We start from the raw sequence: 14,206 nt of genomic DNA on the forward strand, positions 1-14,206 counted from the left end.
GTTCCTTTTCATCCAATAGAATCTCTAGCCCCAAATCCACATTGAAATTTAATGTGCTTCTCAACTTAACTTCCTTAGAAAGTTTGGAAGAGGGAGTATAAAAAAAGATGGTTTCTTTGAGAGAATACATTGTTTCTATAACTGATAAAGCTAGGAGAAAGAAGTATCATCGAAAATATAATTTATTGCCACCACAAACGTAAAAATGCCCTTTATTCATGAGTTAAACTTGCCTTTGATTGATTAGTGAGGTGGTGTTGTGAACCAAAAGCATTCCATACCCCCTTCCACCTCACTTCCATTCTCAGACCCTTGACTTCCATGCAGTATTTACCAAGGCAGCTGGTGGCATCATGATGGAAAGAGTGCTGGGCCTGGATTCACATGACCTAAGTTCAAACAGATACTAGTGTGTCATCTTAGGCAGGTTTATTTGCCATAGTTTCCTGAACTGTATAATTTGGGATAATAATACCTCCTGCCTGCCAGGATTTTTGTGAGGATCCAATTAAATAATATTTGTAAAAGCATTTAGCATGGTGCTTGGCACATAGTAGGTGCTATATAAATGCTTATTTTCACCTCTCTCTCTGATTTGGCTGCTGAAGTGTTGATTTAAGCAAACACCTTTTGTTCCTGGGGCACTAGTAAGAAATTCTTTGTGACTCAGCTATAACAATGTCCTAGTTTTCCCCCATATTCATAATTATTTTGGGTGACAGGGATCACATTTTTTAGGGTTTTTTCCCCCTAACTGTTAACTGATCATAGATCTCTTTGTTCTTTGTTTACTTATTGTTGTCCCTGCTTGTAACTAGCATTCATGATGTACACATTCGACCTTTCTTGTTCTGTTATGTGATTCTCTGAAATCTGTCAACTGTCTAACCTACTGACTAAATATATTGAATCTCTTTATTTTCATTGTAGATCTGACCTTCTTCTGTTGACACCACATCTTACCAACTTTCTTCTTTGCCTATAAATTTATTTTTTACTGAAAATAAAGGTACTTCAACCCAGCATCCCACCCTGTCTTCTACACCTATGTCTGCTCTATAGCATTATCTCAGTGCCAGGACTTAATTATCTTTCAAGTTCTGGGTAACCAGTAGGAAGGCCAAACTAATTACTTAATGCTGCTGATTGATAATCTGTTCTTAATTTATGCTGAAATCCATTTTTGTCTATTTTACCTGTGACTTCATTAGAAGGTATTTTAGAAGTTTATGAAGTTTTTCACTTTTTTTAATTCCTTAAAAATAAGTATAGTTTTACATGCATTTATAATCTGTCCTTCCCATTGCCTCTCTTCCCCAAATGAACTAAAAAAAATGAAAATGAAATCCCAAGTCATTAAACAGGCACAGTTCTGCAAACAGATTCCCACACTGGCTAAATCCTTATAACTGTGCCAGATTTGGATGTACAAGCCCTTTGAACCCTGGTTGAGGGATTGATTTTTTTGAGTAAATCATTTCATCTTTCTGAATCATAGTTGTCTCATGTAAAATGGCAGGGGTGGATGGCCTGGAATTTCCTTTTCCTACTTTATTCTTGTAATCTTTTGTTCTCTTAACTTTAAAGAACTAAATGACTTTAGAGCTGGAATTGAATCTAAGAAATCATTTAGCCTAACATTTTAAAAGATGAAATAATCCCACAGTCCAAAGGGTTATAATTGGCCTAAGAAATACATAGCTAATATCAAGTTTCTGCCCAGTGTTCTCTCTTCTCTATTTAGTTAAAATATTTCTAGTAAATTCTATTATCCCTTTTATTTTTTCCATTTAAAATTTTTTTAAGTTATTTTGTTAAATATTTCCCATTTACATGTAAAATAAAACTTTAACATAAATTTTTTAAAATTTTGAGTTCCAAATTCTCCCCCTCCCCACCTCCTTAAGAAGGCAAGCAATACGGTATTGATTATACATGTGAAGTCATACAAAGCATATTTCCATGTTAGCCATGTTGCAAAGAACACCCCAAAAAAAAAAGTAAAATAAAGTTTAAAAAAAAAAAGTATTATTCAATCTGCATTCAAAGTTCATCAGTTCTCTTTCTGGAAGTAGATAGCATTTTTTCATCGTGTGTTCTTTAGAATTGTGTTTAATCATTGTCTTGATCAGAGTAGCTAAGTCTTTCACAGTTGATCATTCTTAAAATATTGCTGTTAGTGTGTACAGTGTTCTCATTTCATCTGTATCAGTTTATATAAATCTTCCTAGGTTTTCTGAAATCATCCTGCTCATCATTTCTTATAGCACAGTAGTATTTCATCTCAATCATATACCACAACTTATTTCAGCCATTCTCCAGTTGTTGGGCATATTAGTGTAAACTACTAACTGTCCACTGTAGAGTCCTTCCTTGTAACAATGATAATTAAACAAAACAACTGACATAGTGACCAAATCTACCAAGGGTAGTGTTCCTTGTGATTGAATGAATAAATTTAGCATTTATTAAATGCTTATTATATGCTAAGCACTTGGGATACAAGTAGAAAAGCAAGATTCAATTCCTTCTCTGAAGGAGCTCACATTCTAATGGGGAAGAAGACACATATGGAAGCTTTTAGTTGTGAGTAAAATGGAAAAGTTCCATGGCTTTTAGGGTATAGTGGCAAAGTAGATTTTTAAGGCCTCTTTTAATGCCATTTCTACTGATAAAATCATATTAGTTGATGTTGTACTCTTTCACAGTGCCAGGGGACTTTGGTAGTCAGAATTTTCCTTTCTCAGGTTTCAGTAGCTATGGCTGAAGTACCTACAGGAAAAATTACCAGGCAGCATATTCATGGAGATCGATTCTCGAGATGATATCTGAAGGCACTAGCTAGAAGAATTTCTGTTCTCAGGACTTTTGGATCCAGGTTGTGTTCTGTCTTCATTAGAGTCTGAGGCGGGGATGATAGTCAGGTGATGGTGGTGGTTTGACTTGTCTGACATATACTACATCCTGTCTCCCTCTACTGCAGCTGGCTGGCTTGCCTGCCCTGTGTGTGACAGGTGGTTCACAGATGGTGAGGATGGTCGGTCCCTTCTCTGCAAGAGCTGCTTCCCTAGATGATGGATGTGAGGGCTAGGAAAGAAGTAGGACCAGTGGTCTGGGGGATGCTGCCACTCCCAGAGCTCCTGAGCCTATCTGCCTATTGGTGGCAGTTGGTAGGCATTTGTAGCTGATGGTGATAAGGAAGGGGAGACCCCTGTTCACAAGGATTTCTTCCCTCAGTTTCTCTACTTCTGTAGTCCTTCACCTTTACCAAAAGGAGGGAGGTGTGTTTCATCCATCATCTGTTTTCCAGAGACAAGGTAATGTTCTTTTTGTTTACGTTTGACAGTCATCCTTTGTTCTTTCTATGTGCCATGTTATTCTTCCTATAAAGGTTTGGTCAATCTTATTATTTGTTTTCATTTTTCTCTAGCTGGGCAGTACATTCTTATACTACTTGCTACAGCTTATGTTGTTTTGTTCCCCATACCGGATACTCTTTACTTCCCATACTACCCTTTGTTGTCTTGCAATTTACAAATTGGGAATGGTGGGATGCTATGCTGGTAGTCTCTACTGCTGTACTACTTCTGCTCTGAGACATAGCCCTTTATTATCAGGGAAGTAACCTGACTGGGCAACATTGTGAGTGTCTCATCTTCACATCTCTCACAATGTAAGCTTGTTCATAAAGTTTATAAGTATAAGCTTTTTGAAGGTAGGGACCAAGTTTTGCCTATCCTTTTATTTTCCTCAGTACATCTTCCAAAATAGTCCATTTTCATGATTATTTGGCCCACATTTTGCTGAGTGTATTTCAAGCCTGAGCAGTCCCATTCATTTTAGATCGCTGGCATGAAAGCAACTCTTCTGTGTCTGTGTCATTTGTGCTGAGACCATGCTCCAGTAGTGCTGAGACAGTGGGGACAAAATCATTCTAACCTTCATTTGTAAGTTTCAAGTATGAGTTTCCAGGTCGAAGGAAGAATGTCCAGCTTTTCAGCCACTTCATGGAGGAGTGTGGTCAATAATTTGGGTTTCTGCTTAGTATTAGATGCTTAGCCACAATACCTCCCTTATCTGTTTTGGGAAGCAGGTTGCAGATGGCTACCATTCAAAAGTTTTCCCTGTGTCCACTAGTTTTGTGGCTAAGTGTCTTTTGGATGCATATTTTCAGACTCCTTACTGCGAATGACTTTGTCCCTTGTTTAGCATCTACCCTTTATCTGTACACTTTTTTATATTGCTATGGATTATCAAAAAAAAAAAAAGAGCTTCAGAGGTGAACAGGCTGTGTTTTGGTCGCCTGCTTTCTTTCTCCTATCCTGGCTGAGCACCTGCCTGCCTTTGTGCTGGAACAGCCATTAAGGAGACACAGTAGGGAAGTTTAGAAGTCATAAGATTCATTCCTTGCCTAATGAAAGGGGATGTAGAACTGTGGCGGCAGCCTGCAGAGAGAGGTGGGGAGGGGAAGAGGTGAAGCTTAGTGTTTGCATTTGTGAAGCAGGTGTCAATGAAACAAGGTTGTCATCTGGCCTTCGAATCCTCTGTTTGTTTTATGCTTAGAGAAAAGCTTTTTCGTATACTATAGAAACTGGTATAATTGATCACTGGATTCAGAATCAGAGAACCAAGATGCCATTACTTATTTCTCGTGGGATCTTGGGTAAATTACCTAACCACTCTGGGTCCTTCTTTAGTCTCCTTACCTGTAAAATAAGGGGGTTAGACCTCCAAAGTTTCTTCTAAGTTTTAAATTCTGTGATTCTCCACGAACATATCTGAAATAACCTGTAATACCTAGGATTTGTACAGGGAGAGGTGGCCACTGATCAAGGGTTTACTCAACGTCTGTGCTTGTATCCCACTGGTGGGTATGGTGAGATAGGGCTTTGGCAACCATTAACAGCACCATGCTATATCTTACCCCTTTTGCAGAGATTTGGAGAATGGCTTAGGAGGAAATGTGAGCCTCTGGGATCTGAAAGAATGAGGTTTTATTCTATTTTGTGGACTGAATTTAGATACTTCTGAAGGACCTTATTTTCTAGAAAGTAACAAGCTAATGTTGCTTTATTAGCTTTCTGCTTTGTAAACCCTGTAAACTCTGTAGCAGAAATGTTACTCAAAAATCCAAAAAAACTCTACTTTAGGAAATGAAATTTGAATCCATTTGATGAGTGATACTGTAACTTTTGCGGGATTTTCATTAGTGAACTACATTTGACCTATTTACTCATACATATGTGTATCTCCTATTTGCACAGGCTTATCATTTCCCTAAAGAGCTCCCCAAGTAGAAATACACTCTGTAGTACTGCAACCTGAGTAAGGCAAGTAACAAAGTCAGATAGATGTAAGACTTTTTTTTTTTTAAGATATAAGACCTTTTTAAAATATAGGATCCAAATTATTTTCAAGTCAGATTTTTCTTTTTATATTTTCCTGTCACATATTTCCTTATTTCCTATCTGATCCTCTAAAGCTAATTCTTGTTAGTGTTTCTAATTCTTCCTTTTCAGAAAAATCTAACTTTTTGTTTGTTCTTGTTTTATAGCCCAGTTTGTAAATACTACTTATAATGCCTTTACAAAGTAATTTCTTTTAGCCTTTTCAATTTTAAGAGCTTGATCTAGTTACCTTATAGCAATTTGTATAATTATGAAAAAATACCTTAACTCCATAGCTTTTCTAAATCAATGTCTTCACTGTTTTCCAGTAACCTCCCAATTATATAATTTGACAGTTGCAGATTCTTAACGTCTTTGCTACTATATGGAAAACACATCTAGACTTCTAATTTTTAAAGCTTTCGCTTGAACCTGCTGTCCCTTCAAATCATCATACTGCAGCTAAAATCCTAGATAAAGCTTTCTTTATTAATTTTCTCTATTTCCTCAAATCCCACTCACTTTTCAACCTCTTACAGACTGAGCCAGCCACTCAACTGAAACCATTTTTCTCCAGGTTTACTTCCCTATTTCCGTCAAGGGCACTACCATTCTTCCAGTCACCCTGGTCCACAATCCTGGAGTCATCCTCTAATCAGCATCCTATTTTTAAAAAAATTTAATCTTTAATATCTTTCATTTTTACATTTGTGTAGTGTCCTTGTTTTCTTTCCTCTACCACTCCCTCTGCCCCTTCTCATAGAGCCATTCCATGTAGCAAAGAATTTTTTTTTTAAATGGGGGGAAAAAATCAACAAAACTAATTACTACATCATAAAAATCTAAAAATCCATGCAATGTTTCTTACCCCAAAATCCCCACTTTTCCTTTTAAGGGAGGTGGAAGGTAGATACATTTTATCATCTCTTCTTTGGGGACAAGTTTGTTTGTTACATTTACTCATGTTCATTTTCATTTTGGTTTTGTTCTTTACATTGTTCGGTCAGTTAATCAGAAACCATTTATTAAATGCCTACTGTGTGCCAGGCTCTAGTATATACAGATACAAAGAACCAACCAGGGGCAGGTAGGTGGCAAAGTGGATAGAGCACCGCTCTGGAGTCAGGAAGACCAGAGTTCAAATTTGGTCTGAGACACTTGATCACTTGATACTTACTAGCTATGTGACTCTAGGTGAGTCACTTAACCCCAACTGCCTCAAAAAAAAAAAAAAAAAAAAGAATGAATCAGTCTTTATTCTTAGAGAACTTACATACTATTAGAGAAGACAGAATCTCCCTATATTCCAATTAAATACAAACTAAATACAGGATTGTTAAGGAAGGAGACACCAGTTAGTAAGGGAATCAGGAAAGTTTTTGTGTAGAAGGTAGACTCAATGAATCATCTATGAGGTAGAGCTGAAGGAAAACATTCCATTGTGGGTGGAGGGGGCAGTAATGAGGGGAAGAGAAAGTGCAAAGGCAGGGAGAAATGGAAGTTTTAGATATTGTGTATATAGTTTTCTACTTATTTACTCTGTACCAGTTTATATTGATTTCCCCGGTTTTCCCTAAATTCTTCATCATTTCTTACATCACAATATTCTACCATAGTTTGTTTAGCAATTCCCTTTTGTAATGGACATCTACTTTGCTTCCTGTTCTTTGCCTCTACAGAAATTGCTGCTATCAATAGATTAGGCTTTAATGGAACTTTTCTTTCTGTGTGGTGTACCGGACATGCCTAGCAGCATGATCTTGGAATCAGAGAGTATAAACATTTTAGTCACTTTCTTAGCATAATTCCAAATTGCTTTCCAGAGTGATGGGACTAATTTATAGCTCCACAATTGGCATATTAATGTACTTGTCTTTTTACCCCTCCCCTAATATTGACTTTCTTCATCTTTTGTCATTTTTTTGCCAATTTGCTAGGTTTGAGATAGAACCTTAAAGTTCATTTGGTTTCAATTTCTGTCACTAGTGATTTGGAGCTGTCTTTGTTATGGTTACTATTAGTTTGCAATTCTTCTTTTGAGAATGGTTTGTTGTCCTTTGGCCTCTGAACCTTTGGGGAATGGCTCCTCAAAGTGATTCTTTTTTTTTTTTTTTTTAGGGAGTTGGGGTTAAGTGACTTGCCCAGGGTCACACAGCTAGTAAGTGTCAAGTGTTTGGTCTGAGGTGAGATTTGAACTCAGGTCCTCCTGACTTCAGGGCCAGTGCTATATCCACTGCGCCACCTAGCTGCCCCTAAAGTGATTCTTAAAGCACAAGGCTAAACATATCATTTCCTTGCTCAAGAAACTTCTTCAATATCTAACTTGTTGCTTCTAGGAGAAAATACCCACTCTTATCTTTTACATTGAGGATTGATTCCAATCTACCTTGGTAAATTGATTACATTACATACATTCAATGATGAAACCAAACTGACCTCATTACTATGCCCCATTCTCAACATCTTTTCTTTTGCCTCCATTCCCCAACCCTTTATTAACTTTAGTGCCACCATTTGTACAAGCCTATAATTGTTAATGCTGGGCTCCTCCAATTAACTTTACATATTTATTTATTTGCCTCCAAACAGTTCTCTCCACCTCACCTTACAGAATATAAGCTCTTTGAGGGCAGGAATTTTCTCCCTTTTGCATTTTGAATTTGTATCATTTACAATGTGTAATTCATACCTTTGAACTTTCCTTAGGAATTAAATTCTAAAGTTTAGCTATGTCCTTGTATTCCAACATGTCATTTTCTTGATTTTTTAACTTTTACACAGGACTTTAAAATCATCAGTAAAAGTGGTGACACCCATGGAATAATCATTTAATTGACTAGCTGATCATCCTTATTTCAGGCATTTTGTGATTGCTTTCTTCTGGTGTTTCTGCTTTTGATAGTCAGTTTCTAATTTTTTCCTCCCAGAATGTGAAGTGTCCTGTAATTTCTTGGAAAGACTATGAGTTCAACAAGTGATATAAAGAATATGTCTGTATTCCTCAAGACCATTTATTTTCTTTCTTGTTATTGTTAGAAAGGAAATAACACCCTAGATCTGTAAACTGATTGTGCAAACAGTACAGTAAAGTGGTGACCTTTTTACATCCCTTAAGACTATCACCTAATGTTGCCAATTGGTGGGTGGAGTATAGTGGGTGAGAGACAGGTTATAGGAGGCAGTGTAGAATAATAGAAGGTACATTGGACTACAGTCAGAGAACCTAGTTTTTGTTTTGGTTCTACCACATATTAGCATGTGATTTCAGCTAAGTCATTTAACTACTGTGAATGTCAATTTACTTATCTGTACATTAGGATTAATCATCTTTGTTATGTCTGAATATTAGGATTGTTAATAGTCCAAATAACCAGATTATATTATCTGCATGAAATATATTATAACCATAAACCACCATAAGATCTGAAATAAAAGTGGGAAATTATCTCACTTGCAAAGGAAATAAATGGGAAGGAAGAAAGGGCTTTAGAGTATAAAATTAGTTAGATTTCACATAGAAGTTTTAACAGTGTTTTCCCCAGAATATCTATGTATTCACTATTGGCCTCGCTGTCCATAGAGGGGAAATCCGTAGGGCCCAAGATTGTTGGACATTGGCAGGAATGGCTGAATATTATTCAGATAGAACTGGCATTTCATCGATTTGGATATTCCCTCCGGTGACAAAGATGGACACCTATGTATACCTGTCCATCCTGTGCTTTTCTTGTCCATATTCTTGTGTTAATTTTTCACACTTGCTCTGCCCAGCATGGTAATGGCCTTTCTTGCTTTTTCTTGACAGTATGAAGTTATCTTTGAAGCACATGACCTGTCCAACACTTATCTCTTGCTCTCAACACACTACAACTTTTCATTCATCTATTTTCCTGATGACATGCTCCTTATTTGAAGTTCCTTATGTGTCACATGTTCTCCACTGCTCACACCCACTATGTCCTGACATTTTTAATTCTTCAAATGAGTGAATCAAATAATAAAAAAAAAATTTAAGTGCTTCCTTTGTGCCAGGCACCTTGCTAAGCCTTGGGGATAAAAAAAACAAGCAGACTGTCCCATTTCATGATTTGTAGTCATACAAAACCATTAATAGAATATCGGTAGTAAAGAAATGGGCCTTTGTTTTGGGAAATATTTAGGTATTCAGAATGTTCCCTATGAATGAAAATATTGACTTTACTACCCAACTTCTTTTTAGTATCTTTAAACCTGAAATCAAACCTTTTGTCTATACAGTCAGAGTTTAGAGGTGCTTTTCATCACTTTATAGTTTAGATCGCAAAGCACTTTCACAAAAATCAATCCATTTTATATCCATGATCCATCCCATGGATGGGAATTATTATTTTCGTTTTGCACATGAATAAAATGCCAGAGTTAGAACCAGAACCTATATTCATACCATTCCATATCCTATTCTCTGTCCCTTAAATCATGATTACTATCAGTACCTCTTGTTTCATATGATAGAAAATTGTACTGAGAGGTTTTTCAGATTTTGTTATAGCCTTGCCCTCCAAACCTTGTCATATATCCCAGAGGAGGTGAGCCATTTTCTATAGATCCTGAAGAGTGCATGTTTGGGGGTTGAGACTGGTTTAAGAAGAAGGAAAAAAAATAAAGAACTACTATTATTAAAAGGAAAAGAAGTTGTTTTGAGGTCTGAACTTGATTGTGAGAGAGCCTTATCTAACTTGACTTCCCAGTGCCAAAAGAAAGACTTTGGAATTTAAATCCAAAATTGCTCTTTATAGTTTATTACCATGTCAGCTAGGTGAGAGAAGAAAATAGACTCATGTGCTCTCAGTTGCGAAAGCCCTCTAAGGACATCTAATCAGACTTGTACTGGAGCAGAAATCTTGTCTACAACATTCTTGACTAGTGATCCATACTCAATTCGAAGATTCCAAGTGATGAAGAAATTATGGCCTTATAAGGCATACTGTTCTACATTTCACTACTTTAATCATGAGGATTTTATTTTCTCATATAACCCGCCTCTTTACTTCTTCCATTCATTTTTGTCTCCTGTAAATATAACAAGTTTTATAATTAGTTTTTCATGACAACTCTTAAAATAATACCCCTCATCTTCTCTTTTTCAAGCTAAATATTTCCCATTTCCTTCATTGGATCCTCATGAGTCTTGTTCATCCTGTTCTTAATCTCCCTACTTTTAGACACACTACAACTTGTCAATACCATTCTTAAGTTATGACCTCCAGAACAAAACATGTTACACCAGACTGAGTTTGATCTCAGTAGCAGAATGATAGTCTTCCTCATTCTAGACACTGTGATTCTCTTATTTTACCTATAAAGGTTGGAGTTGTCCTAGGGCTTGGCAGAACCCTACATCTCAGCTCTGGTCCATGTAGTTTCTTGTCAGAAAATTTCTATCTTCATTCTGGTTTAGAATCATTAGAGTTTTGGAATTGAAAGAGCTATTAGCGATAACTTAGTTCGACAGACTTTCAGAATAAAAAGAAAAAAGTCATAAGCCATTTAATGCAATCTGTACCCCAACTCGAGTCCTCTACACAATAGATATAGGACCTAAGCTTGAGTGTCTGTATTTATGTGTTCTTTTCAAAAGTCCAAGCTTTTTCACAAGGGAGAGCTTGAACTTCTGGGATGTAATACAATGGAAAGTGTCACAAATGGTTATCCAGCTTCTGCTTAAAGAATGTTGAATTCAGAGTCAAAGGACCTTTCTTCAAATTGTGGTTCTGCCACTTATTTACCTGCCAAGACTTCAAATAAATTACTTATCCTCTTTGGATCTCAGTTTTCTAATCTGTAAAGGAAGTGGGTTGACCTAGATGACCTTTAAGTCTCTTCTAGCTGTAAATCATTGATCTTATGATCTGTGATGGATCACTCAGCTACCACACAATATACCATATCTTGGCATATCTTTTTATTAGCTCTAATTGTTTCAAAATTTTTCCTTCTAGTGTGACAAAATCCATTTCCCATGACTTCCCTCCCATAGCTCCTGATTCTACCCTCAAAGTCCAGGATTACCTTCCCCCTCCCCAATATCACATATTTGATAATGTACAAGTCCTTATTATTTTTAGTGATTTATGTCTTCAACCCTCATTTGAAATATTGAGTTCTATGAGGGATTGAATTATATTTTATTGAAACTTTGTGCTTCTTCTAGCCCCTATTACACACTTCACAAGTCCTTGTTATATCCACTTAAAGTCTAATTGTCTAGTATCTAACTCCATTTTTCTCTGCTCTTTGCTACTAGGCTCATTCCTGCTCTCACTTCCTTTGCTGAGGCTGTTTTCTTCCCCATCACACTCCTACCCATCCATCAACACTCCCCAAGCTGAATCCTTCCTCTATGCCGCTGTCTCTCATTTCTATCTCCTGAATGTAGCCTCCTTGATCTCCTACTTCTTTTGACTCCTCAGTCTTGGAGTCTGAGCTGGCAGCTCTCACTCTAGCTTGTCGTCTTCTTCAGCTTCCTTGGGTGTTCTCATTTCTCCATCAGACTCTTGAGTTCTTTGAGTGTCGGGTCTGGGTGTGTTCTTCCCATTTAACTTTTATTGATGAGTAAATTGAAGTCTCAGGGTGGGAAGGGACCTGGCTAGTGTTGTTACATGACAGAGAACCTAAGTAAGCTTCCCTGTCTTCTGAAATGCATTGGAAGGTCTCACAAACTCCCATTCACTGCAGTGAAATAACAAGAAATGAAGACCTGCCAACCTTAGGATAATTTTTTACTTTTCTTTTTTTTCCTCTGAATTAAAAAGTTGACTACAACAATCATTAACTACATCTACAAATAGAGGATGGATTTTCTTTTTTCTTGTCTTCTCTTTTTCTTAATATAGTCAGTATTATTCAGGATTAAGTTTTATTACTCTGGAAGAAATATCAAGGGTCAAGCCAGTTTGTCAACAGATGCAGGATTTTTAAGCTAAGGGATTGTATGTATATCTCTCTCCATGATTCCATTTCAGAGGCCCAGTAACTATATTACTAAAGCATTCCAACCATCTGGCTTGATAAGCCAAGTCTGCTTTTCCTCCTATCATTATCAGCCCTAGCTCTCCATGTTTTGTGAAAATAACCTCTGTCTGCAACTCTGTTTAGCCCCAGATTTTTCCCTTCATTTTGGTAAAACTGGGAGACAGGCAGATTCTCAAGTACATCTTGCCTCCCACTGTCGCCACACCCTTTTGCTTACCTGCCCTGTGGAACCACCCTAACTGGGCCTGCCATCTATTCTCCCTTTATCTCCTAGATATTTGATTCTATTACTGTCTTTAGGGGTGCTATGTAGATACTTAAATTAATGCTGTTTAGTATAAGTCTTGGGTTTCTAAGGCAGCCAAATAACTTTATAAGCTAAATATGCCCTAATGTAATAATTGAAGAAGGTTCATTTTTAACCTTTCTTTCCCAGGCAACTTGTGAAATTTTATTAAGTTACACATGGCTCTACAGTTTATCTGTTTATCTTTATAGGAGACTGAGAGAAGTTGTGAGATATGAGTGTGGGGGGTTATATGGTATGGAAGATGGTTATGATAGAAGGTTCCTGAATATTCATAGGATCTGGACAAGATTAAAAAGTCAAGAACTCGATAGTAAGATGTGGTGTTCCTTGTTAATACATTGTGGTAATTACAGCTTTAGACTGAATTGAAAATTGGGCTCAATGTCAGTTCTGTAGCATTTACTAATTTTTTTCCTGCCGTTTAATGACTTTTCTTAATGATACTCCTTCATTCCAGGAACTTTAACTTTTTTTCCTGGGAGGAACGTATTTCCATTAGAATTGTAACAATACTTACATATTTTACATTTTAAAATGTTTCATGTGATTAAGCCCTGAAAAAATTATTACTTTTAATTCTTACTAGTGTGCTCTTCCAACTGATTCTTTCTTTTGTATTTGAAACAATACCATTTAATTTGGAAACAAATACAAAAGCTCCTTCTGATTATCAGGTACACATTTAGCTGAAACTATCAGTTGAATGCTGGTAATTGGGATTGGGAGAAGCAGGAGCACATATCTCTTTTCCTTCCCTATCCCCCATTCTCTTGCATACACTGGTTTATTAAGTAGCATACAGTATGTTTTGTGCAGACCTGCCCATCCTGATTTTTGCTTTTAATGTGTTTTTTTCTTCAACAGAGCTATTAAGAATGGGAAAGGATTACATAGCAAGAAGGAAGTGCCTATCCACCGTGTGGCAGACATCTCTGGGGTAAGATGCATGTTTATTTCTTAGAGTGTGGAATAGAGGAACAAGGCATTTGTTGCTTATTGTTTTCAGGAGCTCAGATTATGGGTATTTATTATTGCACTTGCTAGTTTTCAACTACTGAATGTTGAGTATCCTGTCTCCCTCTCCTACCCCCACAAGCTCCTATCTCATTGCCTAGGGAGATACTGTCTTGCATTCTAGCAAAGCAAGATCTGCACAATACCTCTCAGCTCATCTCATCCCATCTACTTAAGCTACGTTTCTGACATTTTTTTTTAGGAATAAATGTGACTTCTGCTTCACAAATGCTACTTTTTTTTTTAAGCTTTCTAAGTGAACTTTGTATTGTGTCTAAGTTGGTATTCCCTGGGCATAAAAAAATGCCCTTTTTACAAAATCTTATGCCTAGTAATTTGTGAAGAGGCATGGGGAAAGAGAGGGTGGGTGTTAGTCTTTAGAAGTTGATGGGGAGCAGCTAGGTGGCACAGTGGATAAAGCACCGGCCCTGAAGTCATGAGGACCTGAGTTCAAATCCGTCCTCAGACCAAACACTTGACACAT

General features: G+C 37.0%; 1 protein-coding gene across 1 annotated transcript in view; it reads left to right on the forward strand.

Moving 5' to 3' along the window:
• SND1 (staphylococcal nuclease and tudor domain containing 1) overlaps positions 1–14,206 on the forward strand; it is a 439,872-nt gene that overhangs the window by 207,420 nt on the left and 218,246 nt on the right. The window contains exon 13 of the mRNA XM_027840174.1: positions 13,573–13,645. Coding sequence (XP_027695975.1) covers positions 13,573–13,645 — 73 coding nt within the window. The remainder of the gene's footprint in view (positions 1–13,572; positions 13,646–14,206) is intronic.

This window comes from Vombatus ursinus, unplaced genomic scaffold, assembly GCF_900497805.2.
Source record: "Vombatus ursinus unplaced genomic scaffold, bare-nosed wombat genome assembly UNPS02014839.1, whole genome shotgun sequence".
NCBI lineage: Eukaryota > Metazoa > Chordata > Mammalia > Diprotodontia > Vombatidae > Vombatus > Vombatus ursinus.